Genomic DNA, 12476 nt, shown 5'->3' on the forward strand with positions numbered 1-12476 from the left:
TCTAGACTGCAGGAAGCTGGGCTGGGCTTGGAGGGTCTCAATAGCCCCAGAAGAATCTTACCTGCCATTTTTTCCCCTTCTTTCATCATCATCTTCATCATCATTATTTTCTATCAAGACTCCAAATAGGGGGAGTCCTGGAGTTGACTTGGAGATGTTAACTTTTGCCCAAAGCTGGGGACTGGCTTCATAGAGTCCTGCTTCTCTTGAAAGGGCTGTGTCTGGCACCAGTGGTCCCTGAGCGGGGTGGAGCAGGGGTCCCTGTGAGCTACACACCCTTCTGCTGCCAGCTGGGTGCCCTGGGCTGGTGGCTACCTGCTCTTGGAATTTATGGGCCAGGCCGACTGGATTCCAGCATGGCTCAGCCACCTCCCATCTGGGAGTCCTGAGTTCCTGTGTCCTTGTCCAGAATGAGTTGACTGTGTTCCTGGTTCATGCCGGGGACTAAGCTGGATGTGGAGATGACAGCAGTGAGGCGGACAGCATAAAACAGAAAACAATCTCTGCACTTTAGAGGGAGAGATGGCAATGAGCAGACACGTACTCTGTCAGGTGGCTGGGAGGTGGCCTGTGCCATGTGCTGGAGTGAGGCTGGGGTTAGAGAGCACCAAGCTCATGGTGTCATTCATGTCACAACCTTTGCAACAGGCAAGAAGGTCTCATATGCTACCCAAGGGAAGGAAGTGAGGGGCTGGGCGGACCACAGGGATCTGTGGCAGGAACATTCTGGAGAGAGAGAGCTGCAGCCCTGGCATGCTCGAGGAAGGGCAGGGAACCCAGCAAGAGACCGTGAGGAGGGAAGGCAAGGGGTCAGGGAGGCCTGGGAGGCCACACAGCCTCTGAGCAGGAGGGATGCGATGGGACTTCTGGGTTTTTTTTTTTAGATGGATCTCACTCTGTTGCCCAAACTGGAATGCAGTGGCATGGTCTCAGCTCACTGCAACCCCTGCCTCCCAGATTCAAGCAATTCTCCTGCCTCAGCCTCCCAAGTAGCTAGGATTACAGGTGTGCACCACCACACCCAGCTAACTTCTGTATTTTTAGTAGAGATGGGGTTTCACTATGTTGCCCAGCCTGGTCTTGAACCCCTGACTTGGGATCTGCCTGCCTCAGCCTCCCAAAGTGCTGGCATTGCAGGCGTGAGCCACTGTGCCTGACCTGGGACTTCCATTTAAAAAGGTCCCTCGGGCTGCTGTGTTGAAGACGGATTGTGGGGAGAGAAGGCAAGCGGGGGACTGGCCTATGGGAAAAATCTACGTGGAAGCAACTGGTGGCTTTGACGGGCATGAGCCCAGAGGTGAGAGTGGGCAGAGTCTGCCTGCAGCTGCTGTGAAGGTGGAGCTGATGGATTTGCTGAGGGACTGGCTGTGAGTGTCAGGAAACGAGAGGAGGCGAGGCTGGACTGGAAGGTGGAGCCGATATCAACTGGGCAGGGGCAGGTTTGAAAGGAGTGGGGTGTGGGGGTCCGGCACATCTGCCGGGGGGCTTCTGACCAGCAGAGAGCCTCAGCCCCACTCTAGTGTTCTCAACCTGGAAGAGGGAGTCCGTGGAAGAAAAGACAGACAGTGGGGTCTGGAGGACTGCCAGGCAATGCCAGAGCAGCGAGTTTATTTGTGCACACCATAGGTTATATACTTTTCAGTGTTTAAAGAGTGGCATACATTCCATTGTATCTTGAAATAAAATCAAGAACAAAAATCACAAGAAAAGGGGTACAGAAAGTATGACTCTTAATCATAGGGTGTACAGCAAAGGGACAATAAAGTTTGCAAAAGGGGGTCATAAATCTAAACATGTTTATCTAAAATCAGTCAAGCAAGCAAGTAAGATCATTAACAAGGTACAGCTGGACCTTTCCAAATGTCATTCTAACCTTGCCTATTCATATAGGATCATATGCAAACAATATGATTGAGTTAGCAGAGGTAAACAAAGTCATACAGTTACTGTGCAGAGAAGGAACTAGGAGGCACACAATGTCTAACCACACAATGTCTCGTTAGACCACAAAGCCTGAGCTCACCATCCTGTTGCAAATGTCAGAGGCAAAAATAAATGATTAAAGAATCAGTGCAACCAGAATTCCTCCTTTCCCTTAGCTCAACAGCCTCCAGGAGAGGAGAAATGTGTATGGGCTCAAGCTCAAGATGGTGAGGGTCCTGTCAAGGGCCCTTCGCAGGAGCGATCCCCATAGTGGGGAAGGAGCTGGGGAAGGAGTGGGCATAGGGAGGCAGGCGTTTGGCTTTGGACTTGTGAAATTTAAAATGTGCCTGTAATCCCAGCACATTGGGAGGCCGAGGCGGTGGATCACAAGGTCAAGAGATCGAGACCATCTGGTCAACATGGTGAAATCCCGTCTCTACTATAAATACAAAAAATTAGCTGGGCATGGTGGCGCATGCCTGTAATCCCAGCTACTCAGGAGGCTGAGGCAGGAGAATTGCCTGAACCCAGGAGGTGGAGGTTGTGCTGAACCGAGATCCTGCCATTGCACTCCAGCCTGGGTAACAAGAGCGAAACTCTGTCTCAAAAAAAAAAAAAAAAATGCCTGGGAGGGCTGGGCGCAGTGGCTCATGCCTGTAATCCCAGCACTTTAGGAGGCCGAGGCCAGTGGATCACTTGAGGTCAGGAGTTCGAGATCAGCCTGGCTAACATGGTGAGACCCTGTCTCTACCAAAAATACAAAAATTAGCTGGGCGTGGTGGTGCACACTTGTAATCCCAGCTACTCAGGAGGCTAAGGCAGGGGAATCTCTTGAACCCAGGAGGCAGAGGTTGCAGTGAGCTGAGATTGTGCCATTGCACTCTAGCCTGGGCAACAGAGTAAGACTTTGTCTCAAAAAATAAAAAATAAAATAAAATAAAATATCTGGGAGGAACAATCCAAGATGGCTGATTGCTAACATCTCGGGATTGCAGCTCCCAGTGAAAGCTCAGAGAACAAGAGGACACCACACTTTCAGACAAATTTTGGTTGCTCACAGAGCAGAAGATTCCCAGTGGAGGAGCTCCATGGGTCGCCAGCGCAACTCTTGTGGCCGGCGCAGCAGTTTCGCCAGCACCTTGGCGCGGCAGCTCTCGGTGCAGAGTAAACAGGACTGGTTCCCCTTCTGACTGAGGTTTGGAGCTCTGGGAAGGCAGAGTTGCCTATTATGTACTCAAGAAGGAAGCCAGACTGGAGATTCCCGGGCAGAAAAGCACCATCAGTCTTAACGCTGCTGTTTTGGCCGGCGCAGTGGGTTGCTCATATTTCGGCCTTGGGAATTAACAACTTGGACTTCCACTCAGAGACCTAATTTGAAAGTTGGTAATTACAAAGACGACAGGTGGATAAATTTACAATGATGGAAGAAACCAGCGTAAAAAGGCTGAAAATACTCAAAATCAGAACTCCTCTCCCTCTAAAGAGGATCACTGTTCCTCATCAACAAGGGAACAAGGCTTGATGGAGAATGAGCGCATCCTATTAACAGAATCAGGCTTCAGAAGGTGGATAATAAGAAACTTCTGTGAGTTAAAAGAACATGTTGTAGCTCAATGTAAAGAAACTAAGAACTTTGAAAAAAGGTTTGACGAAATCCTAATGAGAATAGACAACTTAGAGAGGAATATAAGTGAATTAATGGAACTGAAGGATACAATGCAGGAACTCCGAGAATAATGCACAGGTTTAAACACTCGAATTGTTCAAGCAGAAGAAAGGATATCAGAGGTTGAAGTCCAACTTAATGAAATAAAACGAGAAGACAAGATTAGAGAAAAAAGGATAAAAAGGAATGAGCAAAGTCTCCAAGAAATGTGGGACTGTGTGAAAAGACCAAATTTATGTTTGATAGGTGTACCTGAATGTGATGGAGAGAATGAATCCAAGCTGGAAAATATTCTTCAGGATATTATTCAGGAAAATTTTCCTAAACTAGCAAAGCAGGACAATATTCAACCCCAGGTAATACAGAGAACACCACAAAGATATTTCTCAAGAAGAGCAACCCCAAGGCACATAATCGTTAGATTCACCAGGGTTGAAATGAAGGAGAAAATACTAAAGGCAGCCAGAGAGAAAGGTCAAGTTACCCACAAAGGCAAGCCTATCAGACTTACAGCAGATCTCTCAGCAGAAACTCTACAAGCCAGAAGAGAGTGGGGGCCAATATTCAACATCCTTAAAGAACAGAACTTTCAGCCCAGAATTTCATATCCAGTCAAACAAAGCTTCACAACTGAAGGAAAAATAAAATCTTTTATGAACAAGCAAGAACTCAGAGATTTTATTACCACCAGGCCTGCTTTACAAGAGCTTCTGAAAGAAGCATTACACACAGAAAGAAAGAACCAGTATTAGCCTTTCTAAAAATATACCAGAAAGTAAAGAGCATCCAACATAAAGAAGAATTTACATCAACGAGTGGATAAAACAGCCAGTTAACATCAAACGGCAGTAACCCTAAATTTAAATCGACTAAATCCCCCAATCAAAAGACACAGCCAAAACCCAACGGCATGTTATATCCAGACCTGTTTCACATGCAAGGATACACAAAGACTCAAAACAAAGGGATGGAGAAGATTTACCAATGAAATGGAGAGCAAAAATAAATAAATAAATAAAAAGGAGTTGCAATTCTTGTATGTGATAAAATAGATTTTAAAGCAACAAAGATATAGTGGTAAAAGGATCAATGCAACAAGAGCTAATGATCCTAACACCCAGATACATAGAGACTTAGACTCAATGAGACAGAAGATTAATAAGGATATCAAGGACTCGAACTCAGATCCAGAACAAGTAAACTTAATAAATATTTATAGAGCTCTCCACTTCAAATACATAAAATATACATTCTTGTCAATACCATATCACACCTACTCATAGGTTTAAATGAAACATTGATTGGCCATCATTAATACCCATTTTTTTTTTTTTAGAATAAAGCAACATTTCCGTTCTCTCTCCCTCTTTTTCTTCCTCTTTCTTCCTCTCCTTCACTCCTTTTTTTCTTTCCTTCTCTCAAAAAAAAAAAACAAAACAAAAAACCTGGTAGATTCCCAGGGAGATACTCAAAAAATAAGAGGTCTGGGAGTTCTAACCATATTGATGTGGAAAGTGGAGAAAACCAAGGGAGTGGGTGTAGATGGAAGAGAGGAGGGGAGGAGAGGAGAGGAGAAGGGAGGGGAGAGAGGGGAGGAGTGGAGAAGGGAAGGGAGGGGAGGGAGGGGAGGAGAGGAGAAGGGAGGGGAGGAGAGGAGAAGGGAGGGGAGGAGAGGAGAAGGGAAGGGAGGTGAGGAGAGGAGAAGGGAGGGGAGGAGAGGAAAGGAGAAGGGGAGGAGAGGAGAGGAGAGGAGAAGGGAAGGGAGGGGAGAGAGGGGAGAAGAGGAGGGGAGAAGGAGAGGGAAGGGAGGGAGGGGAGGGAGGGGAGAAGTGGAGAAGGGAAGGGAGGAGAGGGAGGAGAGGAGAGGAGAGGAGAGGAGGGGAGGGGAGGGGAGGGGAGGGGAGGGGAGGCTGAACTCGAAGCCAGGTGTGCTGGGATCAGCCCCACTCTGAAGAGTACCAGTGTGGGGATTCTGCCCGTTGCTGATGCTGTCTATTCCAATTACACATTTTGGAACTTGTTGTGGGGTGGGGTGGGGGAAACACAGATGGGCTCAGGGGCCCACTGGATCCATTGTGAGATGAACCTGAGCTGAAACTCGGTGGATCACATGGCCTCCATGAGCCCCTGTTCGGCTGGGTCTCATAGGTTAGTGCGCAGGAAAACCGGGAACTGTTACTTCCTTTCCCCAGTGCACAGTCACCCCGGTAAAAAGCTGTACGTCCTCTTGGGGAAGGCTGGGAGAAAGATGAACAGTGTTAAGTTTTTGACAATGTACCCGGATTCTTCCTCAAAGAGATCTGATTGTTTATTTTTTAGGAAGGTTACAAGCCCCTCGTTAAACACAGCCATTATTTAATATTAAGCTACACACACTTACAATTAAACAAATTATATTAAAACCAAAGGCAGTAATACTGAAAACTCATCACCGCCTAGTTATTTTAGTGCATTCTACCATTGTCTGTATGTCGTGGAAACAGTGACGTAGTGAGGGGCTACTATGCATCTCTTTGAAACTCTGAGTCCAACGATGTTGGGCTGGTAACTTGAAACTGACCGTAGTGGGAGTATTTACACCACAGAAATTGGTGAAGACTACAGACCCGGGCTGTGTTCATGGTTTTGTTGAATGTCTAGACTTCAGGAAGTGATGGAGAAAGGTTAACAGTGCCGACCAAACTTAAAAGTGTATCGTGCCTATCGCCGTGACCCTGTGGTTAGCACCAGAAATGGAAGTATTCATTCCTTTTGGATTATCTCTTTCCGCAAAGAAGTTGCTTTCATCCTAGAGGAATGAATGAAGGGTGACGTGCATCTTCATTGTTTTTCTTTCATCTTATTCGTAACCACAAACAAAAATATCAACCAACGTTTGTGTCCCACATCAGATTTAAAGACAATAAACTTACGGAGGAAAGAATTAGCAGATTCAAATGCAATTGCATTGGTCAAATCATGATAAAATTGGTAACCCCAGGTTGACTGCAGTTAAAAGAGAGGGCATCGGGAAGAATCAATGGACTATATAGAATTTACAACACATTTGACAATAAAGAATAATACATATTATAGGCTGGGCGCGGTGGCTCACGCCTGTAATCCCAACACTTTGGGAAGCCAAGGTGGGCGGATCACGAGGTCAAGAGGTTGAGACCATCCTGGCCAACATGGTGAAACCCGTCTCTAATAAAAATACAAAAATTAGCCGGGCATGGTGTCACACGCCTGTGGTCCCAGCTGCTTGGGAGGTTCAGGTGGAAGAATTGCTTGAACCCAGGAGGCGGAGGTTGTGGTCAGCCGAGATTGTGCCACTGCACTCCAGCCTGCTGACAGAGCAAGACTCTGTCTCAAAAAAAAAAAAAAAAAAAATATGTATTTTGTTATTTTTACATTATGTGCTACACATTATTTACATCACTGAAACTTATAATAAACTTATATATATGCATAAGACCCCCCGACTCTGGAGAGCAGGTTGTTAAATACTTGCCAGCACACCACTGCCTGGAGTTACGGGGTCAGGAAAGTGACACAGCAAAGGCATCAGAGGAAAGGCCAGAAAGTCAGGGGAGAGGAAGCAGAGCCCGTGTCCCGGCTGCCAGGTGGGAAAGTGTTTCAAAGACAGGTGATCATCTGGGCCAAGTGCCTCCGACAGGTCAACGAGGGGAAGAAGAGAAAGACCCATGGGCTTGGCAGTAGAGGGGTTTCCCTGGTGTAGTGGGGAGGAAAGGTGATTAGAGGCAACCTGCAGAGGCAAAGAGAAGAAATAATTGGAGGGGTCTTGGGAGCAGAAGAAATGAGGGGGTCAAGGCAGAATAAGTTTGGGATGGGCGATATTCACCATGCCTGTGCTGGGTGCAAGGAAGGGAGAAGGGGAAAGGTGGGTGATGCCCTTGAGTAGGGGATGTGCTCCCCTTGAGTAGGGGCTGGTCTTGGGCAAGAGCCCAGGTAGCTAACCCCTTGACCCAGGAGGGCAGGCATGGCCGTGGGAGATGAGGTGGTGGGAGGAGGGAGGTTGCGGCCCTGAGTGATGAGCAGGAGGAGGGGGAGGCTCCCGGAGGTAGGAGAAGATAAGAAATAGTTCACCAGGGCGCTGAAAGAGAAAAGAGCCTGGAGAAATTCTGTAGGATCACTGGATGTGTCTCACATCCCTCGAGGTCAGCAGTCACAAATCCAATGAACCACAGTCGGCTGTGTGGTGCAGGTGCGTGTGGTGCAGGTGCATGTGGTGCAGGTGCGGAGGGTGGAGAGTTGGGTCTGATTGTAGCTGGAGCTCTGCCAGGCAGCTGGAGGGAGGGAAAGATGAGCAAAAGATTAGGGTGCGGGGCAAGGGAGTGGCTGCAAGGGTGGACTGGGATCTGTGCTGATGAAGGGAAGAGGGAACGTGAGGGGTGAGGGACAGCAGTGGGAGGCGGGTAGAGAGGACTCAGGCTTCAAAGGTCGTGCGTCCTGGTGGGCTGAAGGCCGGTGGTGTTGGTGTGTTAGGAGTGAGCTGCAGTGCTGGGAAGTGGTGTCGGAGTGGGTTGCTCACAGGGGAGCTTGTAGTGGGTGCAGTTTTTTGGTAATGACATTCTACAGGGCCTGCCCTGGGAAGGAGGGGATGAGGCCAGGTGGAGAATAGGAGCATTGGAAGAGGTCAAGGGACCGAGGGACCAAGGCGCAGCACACTATCTACATCACTGTTGAAGTATAAATCAGTGATGGCAGAAGGTTGAGGACATGGCAGGAACTGGCACCCTTAAGATGAGGACAGAGCGATAGTGTGCAGGGGTGTCCCTGCAGATGGGCGCTGTAGTCTGCAAAGCTGGGGGTTTATAGAGTAAAGAAAGATGCGCCAGGTGTGGTGGCTCACGCCTGTAATCCCAGCACTTTGGAGGCCAAGGCGGGTGGATCACGAGGTCAGAAGATCAAGACCATCTGGCTAACACAGAGAAACCCCCTCTCTACTAAAACCACACACAAAAAATTAGCTGGGTGTGGTGGCACATGCCTGTAGTCCCAGCTACACAGGAGGCTGAGGCAGCAGAATCACTTGAACCTGGGAGGCGGAGGTCGTGTTGAGCTGAGATCTCACCACTGCACTCCAGCCAGACTCAAAGAAAGATGATGATCTGGAAGGGACATTGAGGAGCATGGAGGACCCTTGCCCATCTCCAGGCCCAGGGGCTGGAGGGAGTAAGGGGGAAGCAGTCACCATGAAAATGGCCGCAGGGGAGGCCACACCCACTGTTTGAGCAGGCTTCCTTTAGAGCACAAGTCAAGGAAACTCTCTGGGACAGGACTGAGGATATCATGGAGATGATGATGGCTGGGATTGAAAGGGAGTTGGGGAGAATGGGGAATGGGGTCAGAACAGAGGATGAGGGTCCAGGAGACTTGTGGTTTCCATGGTAACTGATGTAAACGATGAGGAAGAGCAGGCAAGATGGGAGGACCCGTGGAAATAGTGATTGTAAGGTCAGGAGTGGGGGATGGGGGAGGTGGGTCTTGCCAGCAGCCTGTGCGGGCTCTGGGGCCCCTGTCCACTCCTACCTCATCTGTAAAATGGGGATAATAGTCTTGGCTTTGAGGGGTTGTGATGCGCATTAGAGAGTACCAAGTAGGACTTGGGATTGTTGGGATTAGGACCGTCTGTCACCACAGTCAATGGAGTAATGTTTTGATGGCCAAGTGGCCACGGCAGAGGTTGGGGAGGGGGTCTGATTTCTCCAGAAGGCTGAATATTTGGGTGGGTTTTTAGGGGTCTAGGGAAGGATGAAGGCAAGAGAATATGCAGAACACAAAATTCCTCCAGCAGCATCTTTGCGGACAGGTGGATGTCTGTAAGTGGACTTGACCTTGGTGATGTCCTGGTGGCTGATGGCTCTGCTGCGGGGGATGATGTCAGAGAGCCCTGACGTGCAAAGGAAGAACAAGCAGCAATGTGTAGTTCTGTGGTTTGGCCTTCCCTCTAGGGTGTGTGTGCCATGGGCCCGGAACTCCTGGAACTCTGGGGATTGCTGCAGTGCCTGGCACACAGAGGCCACAGTTCACGCTTACACAGGGGATGAAGAAGAATGGGATGCCACCCCCAGAGGCCCTGTAGTCTGAGTTTGCAGGGCACTCCCTCTGAAGCTGTGGGCCAGGAGTGCTGGCCCCGACCAGGTGTGGCTGGGAGCAGCTGGTGATATGAGGAGTAGGATAGGAGCCTGGCAGATGAGTGCCCCAGGTTGGGGCCAAGGCAGATGGGAGGCTCCTCAACACCCATTTCTTAATCCCAGAGCTCTGGTGTATCAGGTGAATGTGGTGTATTGGGTGATGGAAAGAAGTGGCGCTGGGTACTGGTGTTAGTCAACTTCTAGATCTCGCTCAAGTTCAGGGGCTTGAGAACCCCCCTGCAGGTTTGCAGAAAGTAGGATCTGTCCATTCATTAACAAGTGTTTATGGATCACCTGCCATGTACCGGCCACTGTTACAGGTGCTGTATTTGTATTTTATTGTTTATTTGTTTATTTTTTAAGACAGAGTCTTGCTCTGTTGCCCAAGCTGGAGTTCAGTGGCCTTGGCTCATTGCAACCTCCGCCTTCTGGGTTCAAGCGATTCTCCTGCCTCAGCCTCCTGAGTAGTTGGGATTATAGGCTTTCACCACCATGCCCAGCTTATTTTTGTATTTTTAGTAGAGACAGGGTTTCACCATGAGGGTCAGGCCAGTCTTGAACCCCTGACTTCGTGATCCACCCGCCTTGGCCTCCCAAAGTGCTACCATTACAGGTGTGAGCCACCCTGTCTGGCCTAATTTTTGTATTTTTAATAGAGACGGGGTTTCACTATGTTGGCCAGGCTGGTCTTGAACTCCTGACCTCAGTTGATCCACCTGCCTCTGCTTCCCAAAGTGCTGGGATTACAGATGTGAGCCATTGTGCCCAGCCTTGGCCATATTTTTAAAAGCCACGACTGATTAATAAGAACTGCTGGAAAAGTTGGGTTCTGGAGGCAGGGGCAGGGAACAAAACAGATAAAATTCCTGCCCTCCTGGAGCTGACCTTCTCGCAAGAGAGATGGACAGTTGACTGGCATTGAGATGGGAGAACTGCTTAAACCTGGGAGATGGAGGTTGCAGTGAGCCAAGTGCACCACCGCACTCCAACCTAGGTGACAGAGTGAGCTTCCATGTAAAAAAAAAAGAAATGAGGGGAAGGGAGATGGGGGGTGACGAGGGGAAAGACAGCCCAGGTGCAGCATTAAATGGAGAGATGTTGGAGCGCTTGCTGAGAAGGTGACATTTAAGCAGAGCCCTGAAGAGGGTGAGGGAGGGAGCCTTGTGGCATCTCAAGGAGGAACAGTCGATGTGGCAGGAGCAGCCAGTGCCAAGGCCCTGAGGCAGGACAACCTGGCATATTCCTGGCACAACGGGAAGTCCAGCATGGCTGGAAAGGACTGAGCCGGGGGAAGTGTAGGAGGGAGGAGGAGGTCAGCGATGTGTCAGGCGCATGTCAGAAGGGCCTTGTGTGCAGCTCGGTGAAAGGACGATTCTGCCTTTTACTGAATTAAAGCAAAGAAACAAGCTCTGCTCTGTGCAGAACAGACTGCAGGGGTCCTGGTTGGACCCCAGTCCAACAAGAAAGCTGCTTGGCGATCCAGCCGAGGAGTGAAGGTGGCTTGGGCCGAAGTGACGCCAGTGGAGGTGGTGAGAGGTTGTGGGTTAGTGGCTTTCCTGTTGAGCTGGAGAGTTTGAAAATGTCAGATCTGGAAGAGACTTGGGTGTGGGCTGGGTTGTCCAAGGGTTTGCCATTTATGCCCTGGTGCCCTGATGCCCAGCCCTGATTGGTCTCCTGGCCAGTAGTGCTGCCCTGTGTCTTCCTGGCCTGGCTATTGAGGGGTGCTGTTTGAATGGCCTGGCAGCCCAGGCCCCCACCCCACTGTGGCCACTCTCCTGAGCGCCGGGTCTCTTCCCCTCTCTCTTCTCTGCCAGTGATGTGCCCAAGGGTGCCAGCAGCTTCGGGGTCTCTGGGAGCTCTGGTGTGGAAGTCTTCATGGTCTACAACGGCACACACGTGACAAAGCCCATAGGCAAGGCCAGCTGGCCCCTGGACACTGATGCAGACATGGCCGTATCTGTGGGCACAGCCAGTAAGGAATTAAAGGACTTCAAGGTAAGAGGCCACTTTCTCATAGAAAAGGGTGAGATCTCCCCACGCCATCCAAGGTAAGACCCCCACCGTGGCAACTCCCATTCCAAAGCTCCCCACTTAACCAAAGCTCACAAAGCTTCTCACATGACGTACACAAAACATAGCCTGATACAACTCCACAGATGCCCAAAACACGCAAACCTCCACCACCGCCCCCATATCACACGTGTACACACGAGTACTCCCACAAAACACACACTCTCCTAGTCACCCCCTCAGATTCACTGACAACCTCATATTAATCGCTGTATTCAACCGACACACAGACCCTGCAGGCAGCCCCGCTCCTCTTGTGTGGACAGGACTGCACAGCAAGAACCCATGCACGTGCACACACCCGTGTCCACACCTTTGGGTGCATGGATTTCCCATGCCCAGCCAACCTCTCTCATCGCCTGCCCGAAGCTCAGACGATTCCCTCCTCACTCGCCCCAGCCCCGGGCACCCACGACACATAGTGACCCACCAAATCCTAGACATGGCCCTTTCTCCCCCACAGGGAAAAGGTGGGGACGGGGCAGCTGCTGAGAGAGGGGCTCAGATCCCACCTCCTCTGCTTGCTTGCTGAGGGACTGCTGGGACTGCAGGCAGGGCCTGGACCATCTCATCCCAGGGGCTCCCTGGGATGGTCCGGGTGGAAGCCTTGGCGTGGAGTCTGGACCATGCTATAAGCTCTGTGACAACAGTCTGTGATGATGGAGGGGGCTCTCGTT

At 50.0% G+C, this 12476-nt stretch overlaps 1 protein-coding gene across 1 annotated transcript in view; it reads left to right on the top strand.

Moving 5' to 3' along the window:
* PADI1 (peptidyl arginine deiminase 1) overlaps window positions 1-12476 on the top strand; it is a 46557-nt gene that overhangs the window by 11291 nt on the left and 22790 nt on the right. The window contains exon 2 of the mRNA XM_002750333.6: window positions 11544-11724. Coding sequence (XP_002750379.3) covers window positions 11544-11724 — 181 coding nt within the window. The remainder of the gene's footprint in view (window positions 1-11543; window positions 11725-12476) is intronic.

The sequence above is a fragment of the Callithrix jacchus genome, chromosome 7 (genome assembly GCF_049354715.1).
Source record: "Callithrix jacchus isolate 240 chromosome 7, calJac240_pri, whole genome shotgun sequence".
Lineage (NCBI taxonomy): Eukaryota > Metazoa > Chordata > Mammalia > Primates > Cebidae > Callithrix > Callithrix jacchus.